The sequence below is a fragment of the Garra rufa genome, chromosome 7 (assembly GCF_049309525.1).
Source record: "Garra rufa chromosome 7, GarRuf1.0, whole genome shotgun sequence".
In the NCBI taxonomy this organism is placed as follows: Eukaryota; Metazoa; Chordata; class Actinopteri; order Cypriniformes; family Cyprinidae; genus Garra; species Garra rufa.
Genome location: NC_133367.1, coordinates 20800204 through 20823916, shown reverse-complemented (window position 1 = coordinate 20823916; position 23713 = coordinate 20800204). Strand labels below are relative to the sequence as shown.

The 23713-nt window shown below is 33.5% G+C and overlaps 1 protein-coding gene across 1 annotated transcript in view; it reads left to right on the top strand.

Moving 5' to 3' along the window:
• LOC141338334 (glutaminase kidney isoform, mitochondrial-like) overlaps positions 1 to 23713 on the top strand; it is a 34997-nt gene continuing 11284 nt past the window's right edge. Inside the window, exons 1-14 of the mRNA XM_073843865.1 lie at positions 1 to 273; positions 9450 to 9546; positions 9711 to 9829; positions 11101 to 11230; positions 11334 to 11413; positions 11519 to 11682; positions 12175 to 12233; positions 15424 to 15456; positions 15540 to 15598; positions 16272 to 16338; positions 16421 to 16471; positions 18941 to 19117; positions 19205 to 19336; positions 19429 to 19521. Coding sequence (XP_073699966.1) covers positions 116 to 273; positions 9450 to 9546; positions 9711 to 9829; positions 11101 to 11230; positions 11334 to 11413; positions 11519 to 11682; positions 12175 to 12233; positions 15424 to 15456; positions 15540 to 15598; positions 16272 to 16338; positions 16421 to 16471; positions 18941 to 19117; positions 19205 to 19336; positions 19429 to 19521 — 1419 coding nt within the window. The 5' untranslated portion in view covers positions 1 to 115. The remainder of the gene's footprint in view (positions 274 to 9449; positions 9547 to 9710; positions 9830 to 11100; positions 11231 to 11333; positions 11414 to 11518; positions 11683 to 12174; positions 12234 to 15423; positions 15457 to 15539; positions 15599 to 16271; positions 16339 to 16420; positions 16472 to 18940; positions 19118 to 19204; positions 19337 to 19428; positions 19522 to 23713) is intronic.

Genomic DNA, 23713 nt, shown 5'->3' with positions numbered 1-23713 from the left:
GGCAAGGGTAGAAACCGGCACGACTGTCAAATAAAGCGGATATTTTCATAACCCACAGTGTAAAATTACTAGCCTTGTTGTCGGAAGTCATTCTGTGTAGCCTGTCGAGTTTGAAATGTTACAGTTTAGGTTCTCGAGGGCGTTAAAGGAGTTTTGCAAACCCAATCTAAGGCTCCTTTGGAAAAATACTACAGATCCTACAGCAGCCGCCGGAGGATGCGCATCTTCATATAGACGAGCCTTGTGTACCCAGACAGATGCGGCCACCGAGAAGTAAGTATTGCTGAAAAACAGCTCAAAACCTCCGTGTTTCATGAACCTATCCATTATTGATATCAGGTTTGGTTTCACTTTAAAATTGAATGGATTTTATGCATCCATCCATCCATCCATTCATTCATTCATATGGGGGCCCTGCATTCCCTACAAATGATTCCCAGGCCTAGTTCACCATGATAGATGTGAAGGATTTTTATGGTGTATTTATAGCTTTAGATCTTTTAGGTAAACTGTAAGGTGGGTAAGATGTTAAGGACAGAGTGCACATAGAGAAAGAGCTTGTACAACGGATGGGGGTCAAATTCCCAGGGGCCTTTCTGATGTCCTTTGTGAATAATCGGAAAGGATGGGCTTTCAGGGCGGGTTTTGATACATTTTTAAGCTTTTTTTTTTATTTGAAACAATGCAGTGTTTGGTATGAATCAGGATGACTGCTGTGTGGAATGTTCTAGAATCTTTCAGATATATTTGACCAAAATATTAGAGAGGAGATTAAATGTTAAGAATATGTAACTGAACAACCTGCATTGACTATTGTAGCTTTAAAATATTCTTTATATGCACAAATTGATGGTAGACAGGTTAAAGTCAGCTGATTGCGTTTTTTTTTTTTTTTTTTTTTCAATTCTAAAACCAAGTTGACAACTTTTAGAAATTCTATATTTTACAGTATTTTTTGATTAAATGCAAGCATGTGTTTAAGAGTGGGTTTTGATCCATTTTTAAGCTTTTTTTATTTTTTATTTGAAACAATGCGGTGTTGGGTATGAATCAGGATAACCACTGTGTGGAATGTTCTAGAATCTTTCAGATATATTTGATCAAAATATTAGAGAGGAGATTAAATGGTAAGAATATGTAACTCGACAACCTGTATTGACTATTCTAGTTTTAAAATAGTATTTTTTATTTTTTAGTATACAAATTAATGGCAGACATTAAAATCAGCTGATGACGATCCTTTTTCAATTCTAAAAACAAGCTGACAACTTTAGAAATTCTATATTTTACGATATTTTTGATTAAATTCAAGCATGTGTTTATTCTTATGTTATTGTTATTTAATGATTTTATTATTGTCATGTTTTTTTAGAATATTATAATTATTATTTAAAATATTTAACATTTTTATAAAAAATATCCACAAAATATTTAACATTTTAATTTATTATTTATAAAAAATAATATTTACAATTATAAATCAGGTTCAGACTGGGTTATTGAGTTTAAAAGCATGTGATTTTTTTTTTTGTACTCAAGATCAGCCGCTTCCTCTTCCTGTAACGACTGCATTCAAAGCACGGAAATGTCGAAACCAGGGTTCCCTCTGAAAACCTTTGCTTTGAATCTTCTGCTCTCCAGTTGACCTTTGAGTGTGCACTGTATGTGTCAGCCAGTGTGTCATTTTAGTATGCATTCCTCTCATTCATTCGGCATGCGTGAGTGTTTGTCCTTGGAGAGATAGATTGACCTTTCTCTCCATCTGTCTGTCAGTGGCTTGTGAAGGTCAGGTCTCCGCTTATTATAACATCTGTAAGTTTATGTCTAGGGAAACATTGTCATTGTTGACGTTTTTATAGTGTGTTTGATCCAACACGTACATACACTGACCACCTTTTTAGACTGTAAGTGACTGATTTGGAATGCATTACATCGACAACAGTGCTTTTCATACAAGAAGTGAACAGGAGATCTGATTCGCAATTGATTTCAGTAGTTTGTTGTTAGCATGTTGCTAAGCTAACTGCGTAATACTGAAATAAGCAAATATCACACAGGAGATACGATTCGCAATTGATTTCAGTAGTTTGCTGTTAGCATGTTGTTAAACTAACTGCGTAATACTGAAATAAGCAAATAGGACACAGTAGATACGTTTCACAGTTGATTTCAGTAGTTTATTGTTAGCATGTTGCTAAGCTAACAGTGTAATATTAAAATAACCAAATAGGACACAGTAGATATGTTTCACAGTTGATTTCAGTAGTTTATTGTTAGCATGTTGCTAAGCTAACAGTGTAATACTGAAATAAGCAAATAGGACACAGTGGATATGATTCACAATTGATTTCGGTAGATAGCTGTTAGCATGTTGCTAAGCTAACAGCTTAATACTCAAATGAGCAAATAGCACAGTAAATATGATTCACAATTGATTTCAGTAGATTGTTGTTAGCATGTTGCTAAGCTAACAACCTAATCCTAAAATAAGCGAACAGCACAGGAGATACTATTTGCAAATTGATTTCAGTAGAATTTGTTGTTAGCATGTTGCTATGCTAACATTATAATACTGAAATAAGCAAATTGCACACAGTAGATACGATTTGCAGTTGATTTCCATAGTTTGTTGTTAGCATGTTTTGTTAAGTTAATGTAATATTTAAATAAGCAAATAGCACACAGGAGAGGCAATTTGCAATTGATTTCAGTAGTTTGTTGTTAGCGTGTTGCTAAGCTAACAACGTATTACTGAAATAAGCAACTAGCACACAAGATACAATTCGTAATTGATTTCAGTAGTTTGCTGTTAGCATGTTGCTAAGCTAATGTAATATTTAAATAAGCAAACAGCACACAGGAGAGGCAATTTGCAATTGATTTCAGTACTTTGTTGTTAGCATGTTGCTAAGCTAACAACGTATTACTGAAATAAGCAACTAGCACACAAGATATAATTTGTTATTGATTTCAGTAGTTTGTTGTTAGCATATTGCTAAGCTAATGTAATATTTTAAAAAGCTAATAGCACACAGGAGATACAATTTGCAGGAGATATGTTGTTAGCATTTCGCTAAGCTAACAGTGTAATACTAAAAATAAGCACATAGCAGAGGAGATACGATTCATAATTTAGTAGAGTTTGCTGTTAGCATGTTGCTAAGCTAACAGCATAATACTGAAATAAGCAAATAGCACACAGAAACGCCATACAGTATTAAGATCAAATATATTTGTATGTATCATCCATAGCATTTTAAATAAAGCTGATGCATTGCATTCTGGGATTGGCATTTCCACATAAAATGAAGCCAAATTAAGTGTCTTAGAAGATAGCATGATTATTTTATCTTTTAGAACAATCTTTTCAGGATCGCACCTATGGTGCCTAAAATATTGCCTGTGAAGTCAGCACACTAGGATTTGGAACACACCTAAGTAATCATTAGAGACTGACATAAGATGGTTGTCAATGGCAACCTCACATTCGGCCAGATGCTGGATTAATTCTGTGAAGTCAGCCCTTCTTTTTTTAGCCCAGCTCATTGGTTCATTGATTGAACACAACATTTCAATTGCGAACACAATATTCTTTGTATATTGACTTTGTGTTCATAAGCATCATATAATGCTCTCAGGCATGTTAGCAGTCTAGCTCTTATTCTCTACACTGTAATTCATGGTGTCAGGTTTCTGAGGCACATGTGCTGTGTCCTGAGGGAGTTTACCCAGCATGTGGCCTCTTCATAGCTTCATTTTTACACCAGACAACACATGTATTTGCATTACAGAAAATTGGTGTTTTGATTTAGTTTTTCCACATGGAGGATGATAAACAGGGCAAAAAAAAAATCATTTACATTTAATCTCCAGAACTCTGTAGCAACAACATAGCATCACTCTGGCAACCAATCAGAGTGAGTTATATAGGTGAGGTTTCTTTATGTCGAGGACCGATAAATTTTGAATCCCAAATTTCAAATAAACTCAAGCATTGCAGTATTAAGTATAATCACATTTATTGTTGCACGGCAAAAAGTAGGGCTGTGCCAATAATCGGATGCGATTATTACACATACATTGTCAGGCTCCGATAATGCACACAGTATTTTGTAGCTTTTTTTTTCTTTCTTTTTTTTTTTTAATTCATTATTTGACAGGGACAATGGACAGTTAAACACTGCCAATTAGTTACAGAGAGCTAATTTTCATCTGCTGTCCCTGGGCAGGAGCAAAACAAATTACAAAACAAAAACATCAATATAATACCATGTACAATAAAATAATCCCCCAAAATTAAAAAATAAAGAGTGTAATCCCCCACATACAAACTGCAATCCAAATTTTTACCCAAATTATCCCTATAAATACTACTAAGCTGTAATGATAAAACTATAAAGTTCTAATATTCACTTTAATTTGACATAAATTTACGAAATTTCTGTGAATTTGACTGATTATATGGGAATACAGAACTTGACTTTAAAAAAAAAAACAGCCTCTGAAGGCCCATTTACTCCAATGACAAACTGTAATGATAAAACTGTAAAGTTTTAATAGTCGCTTTAATTTTATAGAAATTTACAGAATTTTACAGGAACTTTTCCGATATTATGGAAATACAGAAGTCAACTTCAAAAAGAGTAAAAATCACCTTCTAAAGGCCCAGTCGCACCAATGACAAACTGTAATGATAAAACTATAAAGTTTTAATATTTACTTGAATTTTTACAGAAATCTATGAAATTTCACGTTAATTTTACCGATTTTATGGAAATACAGAAGTCAACTGCAAAAAGAGGAAAGATCACCTTCTGAAGACCAAGTCACACCAATGACAAACTGTAATGATAAAACTATAAAGTTTTAATATTTACTTGAATTTTACGGAAATGTACAAAATTTCATGCGAATTTGACCAATTATATGGGAATACAGAAGTCAACTTCAAAAAGAGTAAAAATCAACTACAGAAGGCCGGTTTACACAAATGTCAAACCGTAATGCTAGAACTGTAACGTTTTAATAGTCGCTTTAATTTTGTAGAAATTTACATAATTTTACAGGAACTTCTGATTTTATGGGAATACGGAAGTCAGCATCACAATTGTAACAATAATGGCATAGAGAAATAATATCATTACAATTACTCTCAAAATGTTTATTTCTTTCCGATGAACGATAAAAACTTTGACAGCCAATTAGAATCCAACAAACTCACACATTTAAAGTGGCAGATGACAATTTCACCCGAAACCGTAATGATAAAACTTAATTGATTTAACTTACGATTGTGGCATTTTTAATAATTGCTTTTAGTTTACAGAATTTTGCTGGAATTTTACAGGAATACGAAAGTCAACGTCATAATTATAAGGATAACAGCACAGAGAAACAATATTGTTAGAATCACTTTCAAAATTATTCTTTCTTGCTGCATATTTAAAGTGACAGATGACAGATCTGAAGTGCACGCTTATAATAACAGAACATTATCGTTGGTTGGCGTGGGTGGTAATATAATTATAATCGTTATACTTAACAGGCCTCAATATCGGTTTCCAATTGATAATTTAAAAACAGATTGGTAATGTGAAAAATAAATTGAATATATGTCATTTTTATAGTAAACAAACATTGTTTAGACTACAGTAAACGGTCACTTTACTTTGGTTTCAATTTGTGTACTTTAGTGGTTTTGTTGGTCTTAACACAAACCCTAAAGGGAATAAAAATGAATCACCTCAGACTCGCTGACATCTGAGGTTTATCCAACATAACGGCACCAGCTGACACGTGAGAGGGTGTGTGTGTGTGTGTGTGTGTGTGTGTGTGTGTGTGTGTGTGTGTGTGTGTGTGTGTGTGTGTGTGTGTGTGTGTGTGTGTGTGTGTGTCACGCTGGCATCTCTGCATGCATTGCAGCAGTGAAATCATGCCAGTTTGTGCCCACCATCTTGCGCCAAACGAATCCTGCAAACAGTGAATAGAAATAGTAATTTCAGACACATTACTTTTTGCATCCTTTTATACATTAGAATATAAAACCATGGTAATACCATAGTACTTTTTAGTCAGTGGCAGCTGGTTCATTTTCTGGTGTTTTATTCGCTGCAAGCCAAGTGAATCTGTAAGCATGCTATTCTCTGTAAATATCAGCTGTTCTGTCGGTTGTTTGACCGATTCTCAATGAGGTGGAAGAAGATAATGAAGATATTGTTACAGAATCATCTCACATCCAGGTGTTAACACACACACACAGCTGTCCCCGCAAGGACATTATGACGTGGTTTGTGATTCTTCTGGAGGCATTTTTAAATGTTTTATCCCTACATTGTCTCTTTCTCTTTTGGATTTCAGCCTTGATGTAAAATTGCTCATACGTTGAAATGTAGGTTAGATGCGGCTTAGAGACAGGGGCAAAAGATAATAGTTTTTGCTTTAAGTACAGAAGTGCGATAATATGTGTCTCATTTTATTAAATGTACTGAAGTAATCTAGTCGGGATGCTAATCAAGCTATTCCTGTTTTGTTAGGAATTTTTCTCATCTGATATAACTCGTCCCGCCATTAAAACAAGCTGTGTCATCAAGTGGATTATTTCCAATGTGTTTGTGTGTGAAAATAGCCATGTCAGAGAGTACGTTTGGCGGAGTACCTGTGCATTAGCGAGGATCAGAACTGAGACCTTGCTAGGAAGTGAAGGCTTAACACGCCGCCAGTTCGGGACGGGAGGGGTGGCTGCTCTCATCAGGTTACGTGTCCTAGTTTAATGCCTTGCCAGGTCAGACGGCCTGCATCAGAGCGCTGGCTGTGTTTGTACACAATAGTGTGTGTCTGATAGCATTTTATCAATAGTCTGGATGAGTTGGGGGTAACTCAGTTCAAGTTATGTAATCAGATTATTTACAGATAAATTTAACGCAAGTTACTTTATTTTTCCATTTATTCACTGAAACCTCTCCTGTACTTTGTTGAGAGAAATTTGAAGTGAGGTGCAAAGGCACTTACTTAAAGGAGAAGTTCACTTTCAGAACAAAAATGTGCAGATAATGTACTCACCCCCTTGTCATCCAAGATGTTCATGTCTTTCTTTCTTCAGTCGTAAGGAAATTGTTTTTTTGAGGAAAAATTTCAGGATTTCTCTTCATATAATGGACTTCTATGGTGCCCCCGAGTTTGAACTTCCAAAATGCAGCTTCAAATGGCTCTAAACGGTCACAAAAGTGTAGAAATTGTAAATGGTTTTTAGAAAATAACCGATCGTTTCGCTAGATAAGACCCTTCTTCTTTGGCTGGGATCATTTAGAGCCCTTTGAAGCTGCACTTAAACTGCATTTTGGAAGTTCAAATTCAGGGGCACCATAGAAGTCCATTATATGGAGAGAAATCCTGAACTGTTTTCCTCAAAAAACATAATTTCTTCACGACTGAAGAAAGTAATGAACATCTTGGACGAAAAAGGGGGTTAGTACATTTTTGTACATTTTTGTTCTGAAAGTGAACTACTCCTTTAAGCCTGAGGTTTATTAATTTCACTTTTGGTGTCAGTTGCCAAATATAACCTTTTTTTGGTGGTTGATAAAAACAAATAAGCAAGCGCAACTCTGGAGACTAAAAGTAACGTAAAAGTACTTTTTATGGAGTAACACAATATTGTAATGGATTACTTTTAAAAGTAACTTTCCCCAGCACCGGTCTGGACTGACTGCAAATGCCGATTTATTAACCGATATTTGACTGTTTTTCCCCCTGTGTCATTTCCAAAAGTTATTAACATTAGTATAATTAGTAGTATCATTAAAATGAGACGAAATCAAAGGTATCATTAAAATCAATCAAAGGATAATTTGGTTCAGAAGTTATGATGAAAATACATATGCATTCATGTGTATTCATTTATATGTTTATTTGTTTTGCCAGTGTTTTATATGTCAGGATGTCTCATTCATTTCTGCTTTTTTTCTTTCCCTCTTTCTTTTTTGGTTGTCTGCGTACTTTGCATTTGTTGTGTAAGTATCTGGCTCATTTTATTTGGTGTGTTTTTGTTTTTCTCTTCCAAAAAGCTATGCTTTGTTTTCCCCGCTGTCGAACATTCCCATTCCGTGTTCTAGAGCCACATGTATCATCCTGAAATGACATCACAAATCCTACAAGCCGCTATTGGTCACAATTGTTTGAACCCACAATATATAAGAACAGTATTTGTCCACTAACTTAAATAATGTGCAAACACTCTTGAGTTCATTTCTGGATGGTTTGTGGTTAGACTATAAATCCGAGTATTTTTTTCAAGGCCTTATATGGGATCCATTGTTGGAACTTCAGCAGAACAACCCATGGACGTTTTATTCCCAAATGCTTTGCTTAGCACCTGCTTAAAACATTGCTTTTAACATTCGCAAACCTGTTAAATAATTTAAATACCTACTTTTTCTAACAGACTAATCTTTTACTGAGAAAAAAAATTGGTTTCAGATGATCTCACAATGCCAGCCAATGATAAAACACATTTTTACTTCACGTTTCCCATACTTTACACAAAAATATGTGTATGTAGATGTGTTATAGCTAGTTAACAATCAGCTAAATAAATACCTTGTGTAAAAAAAAAAAATGTTTATGCTTATGGCACTAGTGGCAGTCTATGAGAATACAACTTGTTACTTGCCTAGGATATATTTTGGGATATGTTTTTTGAAAAATCACAAACTAGACTGAGTTTTTAAAAATGTTATCCAATGTGCATCCAGCTGACTGGCATTTTGAGTGTAATTCTGAAACTAAAATTACATAAAATCTCAGTAGGACCTCTTCTGCTGCTGTACTTTTTTTTTCTGAACATTGTAGGAAGTCCTTATACATTTTATTCCGAAATGCTTTACTTTGCTTCTGCTTAACAAAATTCCCAAACCTGTTAAAAAATGAAATGCCTACTTTTTCTAACAGTCTAACCCTTTTTTTCTGAGAAAAAATGGGTTTCAGATAATCTCACAATGCCAGTCAATGATAAAACACATTTTTACTTCACGTTTCCTATACTTTATGCAAAAATATGCATATCTTAATTCGTTACAGCTAGCTAATAATCAGTTAAACAAATTCTAAATAACTTGCAAAGCAAAATTCTCCTTAAACTGTTGATCTTGCTTGCTTGCAGTAAACAAATTGAGGGGAAAAAAGTATGTAACTTGAATCCCTAGTGGCAGACTATGAGAATGCAACCTTTTTTATTTTGCCTAGGCCTGATGTATTGTGCAAATCACAAAGAAGACTGAGTTTTTGACATGTTATCCAATGTTTAACCTACTGACTGGCATTTTGAGAGTAATTCTGAAACTAAGATGACGTGAAATCTCAGTACGACGTCTTCTGCTGCCCTTTTTTTGTTGAGTATATACAGTCTATTTTTGTTTTCGGTCTGCTTACTGGATTCTCTGTTCATGTCACAGGAGAAGGAAGGCAGGCATTTTGCCCAGCCTGGAGGATCTGCTGTTTTACACCATTGCCGAAGGCCAGGAGAAAATTCCAGCTCACAAATTTACCACGGTAAAACCAAACACCAGCTGGCCAAGGGAAGCAAGGCCATCGTTACCCTATCTCTTAGAGCACATATCTTGGTTTCTAGACTAAACAGTTGTCTATGTTCATTGGGTTTTAAACAAAACATAAAATTGGTTATAAACTTAGGCTAAATGTTGTTTTTTCTCCAGGCGCTGAAAGCCACAGGTTTGCGTACTGGAGACCCTCGTCTTAAGGAGTGTATGGAGATGTTAAAAGTCACCCTGAAGACCACATCAGATGGCGCTTTGGATCGACATCTCTTCAAAAAGTATTCGACTTAACCCTGTTTGCTTGAAGGTTGAAATGAAAACTGACTGTTTTTAGTAGTTTAATAAGAATATATTGCTGTAGTGCGTTTTTCGTAGTTCTTGGATGGTTTTTGAGTATTATCTGAGTCTATATTTAGCCTTCAAAAAATAAAGCTGCAGTCAATGTACTATTCAGATGGCTGAAACCCATAGCTGTTACTTAGGCATCAGCTTTTACAGATCAGCCATTTTTCAAGGACACATTACATCAGGGGTCATTGGTTTTTTTAAAGGCCTGTTATAGTCCTGCAATGCAGTGTTGTTTTTGACAACCATCTTAGATTTAGTCTTAGTCTTAGTCTTTTGGACTAAAATGCTTCTTAATTTTAGTCAAATTTTAGTCACTTCTATATGTGATAGTTTTAGTCCAATTTTAGTCGACGAAAAGTCAAAAAGGTTTTAGTCTAGTTTTAGTCGACGAAAAGTCAAAAAGGTTTTAGTCTAGTTTTAGTCAAAAAAAGGGAAAAAAAGTAGTCTTTTAACAAATTAATGTAGGTCAGTAAGTATTTTGCTGTTGGGTAGTGTCACTTATAAGTTCTGAAAATAGCAGATCTATAGTTCAACACAATGTGAGCTTCCGGATCGACTATTTTCACCAATAATTACAATAATGAAGGAATGTTTTAGAACATAAAAGACAAACAAGGATGGAATGCTAAAACGGCTTGCCATACTAGTATAGCAAAGAGTATTTAATGCTAAAACGGCTTGCCATAGCGTCAGATACTTTTTAAGTTTTAATTGGCATGCACAATAAGCGGAAATGTCATGCATTTTAAACGTCTGACGGACCACCCACTAACATTTTCGTCTATTCTCGTCTCGTCAACGAAAACTCACACACGTCTCGTCATGTTTTAGTCATCAACGAGCCATTTTTATCTCGTCATCGTCTCGTTATCGTCATGAAAAAAAGTGGCGTCAACGAAATGATTTCTTCATCGTTGACGAAAACAACACTGCTGCAATGTATGAATTATTTAGTTTCACTCAGAAAATGCATAAAAATGGATTAAGGCCTAAATAGCATCGTATATTGTTTATTATAATTGTTTCTAAAAATTAAACTATTGAAAATATATAAATTAAAAATGTTTATCTGTTGTAATAACTACAAAACTAACAACAAAACTTATTTTTTCAATGTTTGTGTTCATGTTTGTTTGAATTTAGATGAACGTACTGATACTAATAAAGGTAAATCATTATTTTCACTTTTCTTTTTCCACAGGTGTGTGCAAAGCAACATTGTATTGCTAACGCAGGCTTTCCGGAAAAAGTTTGTCATTCCCGACTTTAAGTCGTTTACCTCTCACATTGATCAAATTTATGAGAGCGCTAAATCACTGTCGGGTGGCCAGGTACGTTTTTTTGTGTGAGATAATACGCAACAGTGTGAATTTCTGATGTTTGCTATTTACAAATCTTTTTACGTTCTGTATTGTCACATTTTTATTATATTAGGTGGCAGATTACATACCCCAGCTTGCGAAATTTAGCCCTAATCTCTGGGCCGTTTCCCTGTGCACTGTAGATGGCCAACGGTAAGATTTCTGTCTTTAGATTTTTGTTAATATTATCTGGGAAATTAATTTGATTCATCAAATGTTTATGCTGAAAATCTAAAGCGGATGTTTTGTGTGTTACAGATACACTGCGGGTGACACGAAAGTGCCATTTTGTCTGCAGTCGTGTGTGAAACCGTTAAAATACGCAGTTGCTGTTCACGATCACGGCACTGACTACGTGCATCGCTTTATAGGAAAGGAACCCAGCGGTCTTCGTTTCAACAAACTCTTTCTTGACGAAGATGGTAATTTCACAACGCAAAAAATCTTAAAGGAATAGTTCAATTAAAATTGGCTCGAAATGTACTCACTCTCAGTGCATCCAAGACAGAGAAGTGTTTGTTTTGTTTTAGTCTTGGATCCTCTGTAGTGAATGGGTGCCATCAGAATGAGAGACCAAACAGCTGATTAAAAACATCACAATAATACACAAGCAATTCACACTCCAGTTCATCGTTTAATGTCTTGTGAAGCGAAAATCTGCATGTTTGTTTGGGTTCTTATTCTGACGGCACCCATTCACAGCAATGGATCCATTGTTGATTAGTTGATTTAATGCTAAATTGATCCAAATCTGTTCTAATGTAAAAACTGACTCATCTACCTCTTTGGATGGCCTAAGGTTGAGTACATTTTCAGCCAATTTTTGGTTGAACTATTTCTTTAATGTTCCTAAAAATAAGCTTTGTTTACTGTGAATCATCTTCGTTTATTGATTAATTCATCTATTTTTCAAGATAAACCTCACAATCCCATGGTAAATGCTGGCGCCATAGTTTGCACCTCCCTCCTCAAGGTAAATCACGTTTTTATCTTTCCATCCTACTTTTTTGATAAAATGGGGGCCTGAAACTGCCTTAGCTGCACTTCCTGAAGAGAATTCTCATTTTATTCTTAATTTGATAACCTAAAAGTGCCTTGCCGAATGTTTAGCTTGATGCGTTTGTGGATATTTGACGTGAGAACGGATCAGAGGGACGAATGGATTTAATCTGATTACTTTCCCTCTCTCATCAGATTAAGGTTATGAATAATCATGCTGAAAGGATTATATTGAAGTGGGTTGGGGGAAGATAAGGGGGAAAAGAGCAAACAGATGCAAGAGAGAACGAATGATGGTCCAGAATTCGAAAGGACAGTGTGTTAAGAATAAACACTTTGGATAAAAGGAAGATATTAAAAATACACTATATAAATATAAAATGTGTTTTATTCTTCAGATAGCAGACAGAATAGTATGGAAGCCTATTTTCGTCACTGAAGAAAAGATAAACAAAGGTTAATGCGACTTTTGATCTCACAATTCTGACTTTTTTTCTCAGAATTGCAAGATGTACACTCGCAATTGTTAAAGTCAGAATTGCAAGCTATAAACTCGCAGTTGCGAGTTATGTCACAATTATGAGATATAAACTCACAATTATGAAGTCAGAATAATTAGATATAAACTCACAATTGTCATAAAGTCATAACTGTGAAATATAAACTCAAAATAGTGAGTTATAAAGTCAGAATTGTGAGAAAGTCAGAATTATGAGATATAAACTCGCAATTTGTTATAAACTCAGAACTGTAAAATATAAACTTGCAATTGAAAGTTATAAACTGTTACTCAACTGTTATAAGTTCAGAATTGAGAGTTATAAAGTCAGAATTACGAGATCTAAACTCGCAATTGTTAGTCAAAATTGCAAGATATAAACTCAGAATTGCTCAGAAGTTATAAATTCTATATATTCTATAAATTCTATTCTATAAGTACAGAATTGCGAGATATAAATTCGCAATTGTGATAAAGACAGAATTGTGAAATATAAACTTGCAATTGCGAGCTATAAAGTCAGAATTGCGAGATATAAACTCACAATTGTTAGGAAGTCAGAACTGTGAAATATAAACTCACAATTGTTAGGAAGTCAGAACTGTGAAATATAAACTTGCAATTGCGAGCTATAAAGTCAGAATTGCGAAATATAAACTCACAGTTGCGAGCTATAAAGTCAGAATTGCGAAATATAAACTCACAATTGTTAGGAAGTCAGAACTGTGAAATATAAACTTGCAATTGCGAGCTATAAAGTCAGAATTGCGAAATATAAACTCACAGTTGCGAGCTATAAAGTCAGAATTGCGAGATATAAACTCGCAATTGTTAGAAAGTCAGAAATGTGAAATATAAACTTGCAATTGCGAGCTATAAACTCACAATTGTTAGGAAGTCAGAACTGTGAAATATAAACTTGCAATTGCGAGCTATAAAGTCAGAACTGTGAAATATAAACTTGCAATTGCGAGCTATAAAGTCAGAACTGCGAAATATAAACTCGCAATTGTTAGAAAGTCAGAACTGTGAAATATAAACTTGCAGTTGCGAGCTATAAAGTCAGAATTGCGAGATATAAACTCGCAATTGTTAGAAAGTCAGAACTGTGAAATATAAACTTGCAATTGCGAGCTATAAAGTCAGAATTGGGAAATATAAGCTCTCAATTGCGAGCTATAAAGTCAGAATTGCTAGATATAAACTCACAATTGTTACAAAGTCAGAATTGCAAGATACAAACTCGCAATTCTGAGAAAAAAGTCAGAATTGCGACATGAAATCTTGCAGTTCTGAGAAAAAAAGACAGAATTGTGAGTTTATTTCTCTGAATTGTGACTTCTGACTTTATAATTCGCAATTGCGAGTTTATATCACGCAATTCTTACTTAATTTTTCAGAATTGTGAGTTTGTACAATTCTGTGAACAAAAGTCAGAATTGCGAGGCGTAAACTCGCAATTGCAAGAAAAAAATTTGAATTGTCCGATATTTTTATTTTTATTTTTTTTATTTTTTTGTAGCGGAAATGGGCTTCCATAGAATAGAATAGTGTTATATCGTCATTTTGAAAACAGCCACAATCTAGTTAGCTTTCTTGTTGAGACATACATTAGAAATGCAGGGCTTTGTTTACCTGTTATTATAAACAATATTACAAACATGTATAAGTATATATTTATAACAAGATATCTTGTATTTTTACGAATTCGAATATTTTACGAATTTGTGATGACATTTTGTGGCGTTAAAGGTAAAATCCTCTGCATGATCCGCATCTTTTCTCAGGCCTGTCGGGGTGGTAATGTGTGATGTCTGTGTGAAGGCTTTTTGTGGTTTTATTGTTGTTGCGTATTTTACAGCATTAGGAACTGTGGGAAATTTTGACCCTCCAACAGGTCAATGACGTTGGTAATTTCCCTTTCATTTATTTGTTTTTCCTCATTGAACAAATTTCAACCCAAGCTGATGCTAAGCTACATTAGCGCAAGTCTGACAAATTCATTGCTTTGACAGAAAATCAAATGTAATTCTGTTTAATTACCTCAGAATCAAGTTTATTTTTCTTTTCTTTTTAGTCCTTTTTAACTTAAAAATCCAAGTGTCTAGTAAGATACAATACTTTTTTTGTTTGTGTAACATTTCTTCAATGTGGAAAAAACTTATTTTTAGATCCTCAAATTAATCCATTACATGAGTTGCTTTAGAAATCTACTAAAACAATCTTACAGACAACACACAGTTCAAATTACTTGACAATTTAGTGTTTTTTATTGGTTTTTAATCTGTCTGATTTTTTCCACACTCCCTTTAACAACTTACATTTGTGATTCCACAGCAATAATAGTACTTACTTGGACACAAACACTGTTTGCCTTTGTTTCTTTCAATGATGTTACTCAAATCTAGTGAGCTAGAATCATTTTTTTCCATTCTTCATTTGAAATGCCTCTCAAGCTGTAGAAAAATGATTTTACTACAACATGTCAGTCTAATTTATAGAATTTCTGTCTATAATGTGATAAATTTTGTGTCTAAATTTTGTGGTAGTTTAATAATGTTTCCTTTAACTAAATGGCTATGCATTGAGAAGTTTGTGTGTAACTCAACAAGACAATTAATTTCAATGATAAAACACATTCATGCAGTTTATTTTTGACTTTCAGCAAGGTGTAAGCAATGCTGAAAAGTTTGACTATGTAAGTATAATAATTATATAATAGATTTTTTACTGTTAATCACGTTAAGAGTTGTGGCGTTTAATGAAGTCTTTTGTTTTTAGGTGATGAACTTTATGAAGAAGTTGGCAGGAAATGAATATGTTGGTTTCAGCAACGCTACGTAAGTGTTTTTCAATGCTAATGCAAAAAAAAGTCACTATTCTCAATATCAGGGTTTCACCCAAAACTGAAACTTCTGTCAATAATTACTCACCCTCATGTCGTTCCAAACCCGTATGACCTTCGTTCATCTTCAGAACACAAATTAAGATATTTTTGATGAAATCCAAGAGCTTTCTGACCCTAAATAGACAGCAACTGACACGTTCAAGGCCCAGAAAGATAGTACGAATTTTGTTAAAATATTCCATGTGACATCAGTGGTTCAACCGTTATTTTATGAAGCTACGATAATACTATTTGTACGCAAAGAAAACTAAAATAATGACTTCTCTCTTCCGTGTCAGTCTTCGACGCTCGTTCATGAGAGTACAGACCATTATTATGATGTCCTTACTACCTTTCTGGGTCTTGAAAGTGTCAGTTGTGTTGCTGTCTATGCAGGGTTAGAAAGCTCTCGGATTTTATCAAAAGTATCTTAATTTGTGTTCTGAAGATAAACAAAGGTCTTGCATGTTTGGAATGACATGAGAATGAGTAATTAGTGACAGAATTTTCATTTTTGAGTTAACTAACCCTTTAAGACCGTCAATAAAAAAATCATGTTTAGTTTAGTTTGTTTCCTGACGTTACATTACCTGTGTGAAAATTGAAGAAGTTCTTGTTGTTGGTAGGTTTCAGTCAGAGCGGCTGTCGGGTGACAGAAACTTTGCCATTGGTTACTACTTGAAGGAGAAGAAGGTATGCGTTTAAACATTTTATAGCAATTACGGACTATTGTCTGTAAAATCCACTAAAAACTTTTTTTTTTCTATACCTGCAGTGTTTCCCAGAGGGTACAGATATGATCTCCATCCTGGACCTTTACTTCCAGGTTAGTATAAGTTAAAGGGGGCATAACACACACAGTTTCACCCAATCTTATGTTAATCTTGAGTACCTATAGAGTAGGTGCTGCATCCTTCATATTTCCAAAAAGTAGTTTTATCATATTGACAAAAGAAAGATACAGCTTTACTATTCTTTCTGAAAACAACCGAGCTCCTCCTGTTGGCAGAGCTAAAGATTGACGAGAACTTGCACGCAGACATTTGATGCCGTTTCACGTACCATCTGCAGTTGTGAATCATGACCGGGATCTTTTATAGCTGGGACTGCTCCATCTTTCAATATCAAACGATGTGCAAATCCAGCGTCGAACCGGGCCTTGTTTATAAAACTTTCGTCAACAAAACACACTTGCAAAACTGTTTCTGCCCCAAAAAAAGAAACAGCATCCACTGTTCACGTATCGCTGGGTTCTTCAGGAAGCTGAGCAAGGTTATCTTTGCCTTACAACCAAAACCACACTTCTTTAGAGACTTTCTTCTTGAGTAAGTCCCGTGCAGCAGTGCAGCCGAATGAAGCACATTGATGGGCGCGCTCTTGCTCTCGCTCTCGTTCTCGCTCTGTTCGATGTGAGAATGCCCATACAAGGAGTTCCACCCTTCAGGATGTCATGAAGAGGCATGTAAGAGACTTGTAAGAAACCCGGAAGTGTGTATTCGGCACAGAAATACTCTATGTCCAAATCTTTTCGAAACTTTGGCCATGTTTAGCAGTGTAAATAACATGCGTGAAACAGCATTGGACCCCCCTTTAAACAGCCTTTTTCAGTTTTTCAGTTTAAATGTGTACATAGCTGCCAGTAAACAGAAACTTCTAACATTTACGAAATGTTTTATAATGGTTTTTTTTTTATAACAAGTATTAAGAAATAGTTTATGTTAAAGTATAGGTACTGTTTTTTTTTACTGAAAAGTTAAAGATTAAAAAAAGATTCCACATCTAACTTATTACTTATTTTCCACATTATCACATTAGTGTTTTACATGAAATTGATTTTGTAAATCTTTGAGAATTTAACACATTTTTTTTTCAATAGTTATGACTAAAAATGCAGTAATTGTTAGTCTAAAAATGAAAATTTGCTAAAAATGTACTCGCTCTCAAGCCATCCAAGATGTAGATGAGTTAGTTTCTTCGTCAGAATAGATTTGGAGAAATTTAGCATTACATCACTTGCTCACCGATGGCTCGGTTGCAGTAAATGGGTGCCGTCAGAATGAGAGTTCAAATACTTGATGAAAAAACATCACAATCCACAAGTAATCTACACTATTCCAGTCCATCAATTAATGTCTTGTGAAAGGCAAACTTTTGTAAAGGTCCATGTTTATAAGAAGCAAATCCATTGCTAGGACATTTTTAACTTCAAAACAGCTAAAAAAGAGTCCTCTATCTAATAACATTGTTTTGTCCAGTGAAAAAGATGTTTTTTCTGAATTAAGAGAGAAATATGTGCAAATTAAGTACTGTTTGCACGTCAAAACAGTTCTAAACAAATATGTTGGTGGATTTTGGGAAGGCCTTTTTCACTGGAGGAAGCAGTGGAATTTTATGCACTGGTAGTTTAGCTGGGAGCAATGGTTTAAAGTTGAAAACTTCTTTTGATGGATCGGTTTGTTACAAACATGCAGCTTTTGGCTTCACAAGACATTAATTGATGGACTGTAGTCATGTAGTCATTTTTATGTTTTTTAAAGAAGTCTCTACTGCTCACCAAGCCTGCATTTATTTGACCCTTGTACAACAGTACAAGTTTGAAATATTTTTGCAATTTAAAATAACAGTTTTCTTTTTGAATATATTTTAAAATATAATTCATTCCTGTGATTTCAAAGCGGAATTTTTTAGCATTATTACTCCAGTCACATGATCCTTCAGAAATCATTCTAATATTCTGATTTGCTGCTCAAAAAAACATTTATTATTATTATTATTATGATGATGTTGAAAACAGCCAAGTAGATTTTTTTCAGATTTCTTTGATGAATAGAAAGTAAACAAACTGCATTTATTTGAAATAGAAGTCTTTTGAAACATTATAAATGCCTTTATCATCACTTTTGATTTTTTTTTTTTAAGCATCCTTGTTTTAAATATTGATGATGATAATAATAATAATAATAACAATAAAAATGTTTCTTGAACAGCAAATTTGCATATTAGAATGATTTCTGACATGACACTGAAGACTGGAGTAATGATGCTGAACATGTAGCTTTCATCACAGGAATAAATGACATTTTAAAATGTATTCAAATAGAAAACAGTTATTTTAAATAGTAAAAATATTTAAAAAATTGACAGTTTTGGCTGTACTTTGGATCAAACAAATGCACGCTTGGTGAGCAAAAGAGACTTATTTAAAAAAACTTAAAAAATCTTACTGTTCATAAACTTTTGACTAGTAGTGTATATGAGTTATTTATGATTATATGTTTTTGTTTTGTTTGTTCAGCTTTGCTCCATCGAGGTAACCTGCGAAAGTGCCAGTGTGATGGCAGCTACCCTGGCGAACGGCGGCTTTTGTCCAATCACGGGCGAGCGTGTGCTGAATCCCGAGGCTGTGCGAGACACTCTGAGTCTTATGCACTCCTGCGGCATGTACGACTTCTCTGGACAGTTTGCTTTCCATGTGAGTTTCACACGCACACACCTGTGGAAATATCTGATGGTTTTATTTTCAGAATATGAGACAAACCCGAGTTGTGTTTTACTGTAGGTTGGTCTCCCGGCTAAATCAGGCGTTTCCGGAGGCATCCTGCTGGTGGTTCCCAACGTAATGGGCATTATGTGTTGGTCTCCTCCTCTTGACAAATTGGGGAACAGTGTGCGAGGCATCCAGTTTTGCACGGTACTAAATCTGTATCTTCTTAGCTAATAAATAGTTACAATTGTGTCTCTCTTGCTCACATTGATTTGAGTTTTCTTTTTTCTTTTTTTCAGGATCTGGTCCAGCTCTTTAACTTCCACAACTATGATAATTTACGCCACTTTGCCAAGAAACTAGATCCACGCCGAGAGGGTGGAGAACAGCGGGTGAGTGACAGATCCTTCCTTCCAATCACAAACAGAATGCAACTGATGCAACTAGGGGTGGGCAATAACCCGACAAATGTTCAAATAATTGTTTTTTTTTTCCCCCGCAAATTTCTAATCATTAAGCGACAGAGCCCCTTAATAACTGTTACTAATGCTATCAAGCTTTCCTACTATTGCTTGTTTTGCTGCCAGCTATTGCCAGATTGAGTAAATTAACATTTAATAATATATTTATTAATATGAATAAAGAATGATCTGGATTAACTTTAATTATATATTGTATATTAGTAGTTTTTAGTTTAATGCACCTAAAAAGTTAATAAAATGTGGCAGAACAGATAAAATAGAGGTTATAAAAAAAATTATTAAAAAAATAATAAATATATTTGTTTTAGTTGGTTTTGTTTGTTATTTTAGTTGGTGTTATTTGTGTGTTTGTTTGTTTGTTTAGTTTTAGTTTTTTTGTTTGATTGCGTTTTGTTTTAGTTATTTTGTTTTTAGTTGGTTTTGTTTGTTATTTTAATTGGTGTTATTTGTGTGTTTGTTTGTTTGTTTGTTTGTTTTGTTTTAGTTTTTTTGTTTGATTGCGTTTTGTTTTAGTTGGTTTTGTTTTAGTTATTTTGTTTTTAGTTGGTTTTGTTTTGTTTGTTGTTTTAGTTGGTTTTGTTTATGTTCCCTTTTGATTGGTTTTGTTTTAGTTGTTTTTTGTTTTATTTTAGTTGTTTGTTTGTTTTGGTTTTGTTTTAAATTTGGGTTTGTTTTGTTATGTTTTTAGTTTTTTTGTTTTGCTTTGTTTTGTTTTATTGTAGTTGGTTTAGTTTTGCTTGTTTTTGTGGATTTTGTGTAAGTGTGTGTGTGTGTATATATATATATATATATATATATATATATATATATATATATATATATATATATATATATATATATAAAATAGCAGTTGTAAAAGAGGTCCCTATTTTGAATTATTCATATATATACACACAAAATAACGGTGTCATATCATGGTATTTAATTATTAATTATTTATTGATTGATTGTCATAATATTTAGTTATTAGTCCTATATTTATTTTGTTTTATAGCTATTTCTTTTATAATGTCTTTCTAAAAAAATAGAAACTTTTGTCATTGTAAAATAACTCAGAAAACATGTTAGTTTGCAGATACTACTTGGCTTGGTTTAGTTTTTGCTTTGTTTTTATATCTAATGTAATTCAATTTTGCATTAAGCATTGCTTAAACGTCCGTTTACTTTTTTGGGCCAATATATATATATCCCAATATATATCCCACCTCTAGATGCAGCTAATGCTAAGGATCCTATAACATTGGCATTGAGAGTATGTGTGTATGTATTAATCAGTGTAAACTGACAAACCAAATAATGCTAATTGTCCTGCAATCTTAACCTGTATTATTGAACATTTTACTTCTCTTAGCCATTGCATATTTCTTTTCCTCTTCTTTGTCTGCCCTCTGCTGGAGGACCAGCGCACTGTCTGCTTTTAAACTTGACTACCATCAAAGTGCCTTAATTTTGGATGCTAAATATTTTACTGCTTGACTTACTGCTGACATACACTTGCTAATATAATGTAGTTCTGGCCGTTACGCTTTTTCACTTGATATTAACACCTGTTCTGATTGACTGGCTTGCTCAAGTTTCTGCCATTTCCCTGTTTTCTTCTTACTCTGCCATCCATACTAATCCAAGCAGGAAATTCCATGGTGAAATAATCTAATCTGATAATCTATCCGTGTCCGTGTTCGTTGAACCCCAGCAACAGCAGCAGAATCTTGAACCGCTGGACTATACGAGCCTTCAGCAAGAACTAGCACTCACTGACAAAGCGTGGAAAAAAGTGTGTCCTTCTGAAACGGATGAGGACAGTTCCACCACTGTAGTCTATCGGATGGAAACTGTGGCGGAAAGAAACTAGAAGAGACAACAGCGACCACCCTTTCCTCCCCATCATCCAGTCATTTTCTTTTGATTCATCACTCTTTGGGATTAAAGTGTTTTTTTGTTTTGTTTTGTTTTGTTTGAGTTGGTTTTCTGTTTTGTTTTGCTTTTTTTTTAATTTGTTTTGTTTCGTGTTTTAAGTTGGTTTTGTTTTTGTTTTGCTTTTCTAAAAAATGTGTTTGTTTCGTTTGGTGTTTTATTTTAGTTGGTTTTGGTTTTGTTTTATTTTAGTTGGCTTTGTTTTTGTTTGTTTTATTTTTAGATGTTTTTTTTTCAGTTGTTTTGTTAGTTTTAGTTGGTTTAGTTTTTTTTCCTTTTAAGATGGTTTGTTTTGTGTAGCTTTTTTAAAAATTGGGTTTGTTTTGTTTTAATTAGTTGGTTTTGTTTTGTTGTTTTTTTAGTAGTTCTTGTTTGTTAGTTTTTAGTTGGTTTAGTTTTTTTTCCTTTTAAGATGGTTTGTTTTGTGTAGCTTTTTTAAAAATTGGGTTTGGTTTGTTTTGTTTTAATTAGTTGGTTTTGTTTTTTGTTTTGTTGTTTTTTTTAGTTGTTCTTGTTTGTTTTAGTTGGTTTAGTTTTTTTTTCCTTTTAAGATGGTTTGTTTTGTGTAGCTTTTTTAAAAATTGGGTTTGTTTTGTTTTAATTGGTTGGTTTTGTTTTTTGTTTTGTTGTTTTTTTTAGTTGTTCTTGTTTGTTAGTTTTAGTTGGTTTAGTTTTTTTCCTTTTAAGATGGTTTGTTTTGTGTAGCTTTTTTAAAAATTGGGTTTGTTTTGTTTTAATTGGTTGGTTTTGTTTTTTGTTTTGTTGTTTTTTTTAGTTGTTCTTGTTTGTTAGTTTTAGTTGGTTTAGTTTTTTTCCTTTTAAGATGTTTTTTTTTGTGTAGCTTTTTTAAAAATTGGGTTTGTTTTGTTTTAATTAGTTGGTTTTGTTTTTTGTTTTGTTGTTTTTTTAGTTGTTCTTGTTTGTTAGTTTTAGTTGGTTTAGTTTTTTTTTTCCTTTTAAGATGGTTTGTTTTGTGTAGCTTTTTTAAAAATTGGGTTTGTTTTGTTTTAATTGGTTGTTGTTTTTTTTTTTTTTTTTTTTTTTTTTTAGTTGTTCTTGTTTGTTAGTTTTAGTTGGTTTAGTTTTTTTTCCTTTTAAGATGGTTTGTTTTGTGTAGCTTTTTTAAAAATTGGGTTTGTTTTGTTTTAATTAGTTGGTTTTATTTTAAGTTTTTTTTTGTTTTTTTTTTGTTGTTCTTGTTTGTTAGTTTTAGTTGGTTTAGATTTTTTTGTTTCAAGATGGTTTTGTATTGTTTTTTTAGTTGGTTTTGTTTATTTTAGTTGGCTTTGTTTTTTTTTTGTTAGTTTTAGTTGGTTTAGCTTGTTTTGTTTAAGATGGTTGGTCCGTGTACGTTGTGTTCAGTTGTTTTTTAATTTAAGACGAAATAAGCAGAAATGGTTCCTTTATTAGTTTTTTTCATTTGTTCAGAAAATGGAAAAACAAAATTTTGGCTCGATTTTTTTCGTTTTTGGGTTCACGGGTAGAAGCGATTAAACGACTTCAAAATTGGTTTTCCACATGTGGGAATATCATTAAAAATATTTTTGGATGACTCGTGACCGCGGGCACCTACTCATTTCGGATCAACCCGCGCATCACTGATACCCGCACAATGGTGTAATTTACTTCCGGGTAAAGATAGGATCAGTCAAATTAAATACAATAAATGTACAAATAAACATTACAAATAAAAAAACGATCGGAAATGCGTCCAATTTTCTAATACTATTATTTGATGAAAATTCATTTGGAAAACAAAATACAGCCAATTTCTGTTTTTTTTTTTTCTTTTAAACAAAAAACCAAGCTGCACCCTTTTCCAAAATAGAGTAATGAATGAACGAAAAAGTACACGGACCGTGGTTTTGTTTTGTTTTTGTTTGTTTATTTAACTTGGGTTTGTTTCATTTTGTTTTAATTAGTTTGTTTTTGGTTTTTGTTTTTTGTTTTTTGTTTTGTTTTAGTTTTTTTTTTTTTAGTTTTTTTTTAGGTTTTGTTTTTGTTTGTTTTGTTTAAGATGGTTTTGTTTTATTTTGTTGTAGTTGGTTCAGTGTTTTTTTTTTTTATTTATTTATTTTTTTTTCCTGTTTATGGCGGTTTTGTTGGTTTTTGCATGAAATGCACACTCTAAAGCCAGCCAAAGATCTGTAAACTTAATGTGCAATTTTGTTTTAATTAGAGTAATCTA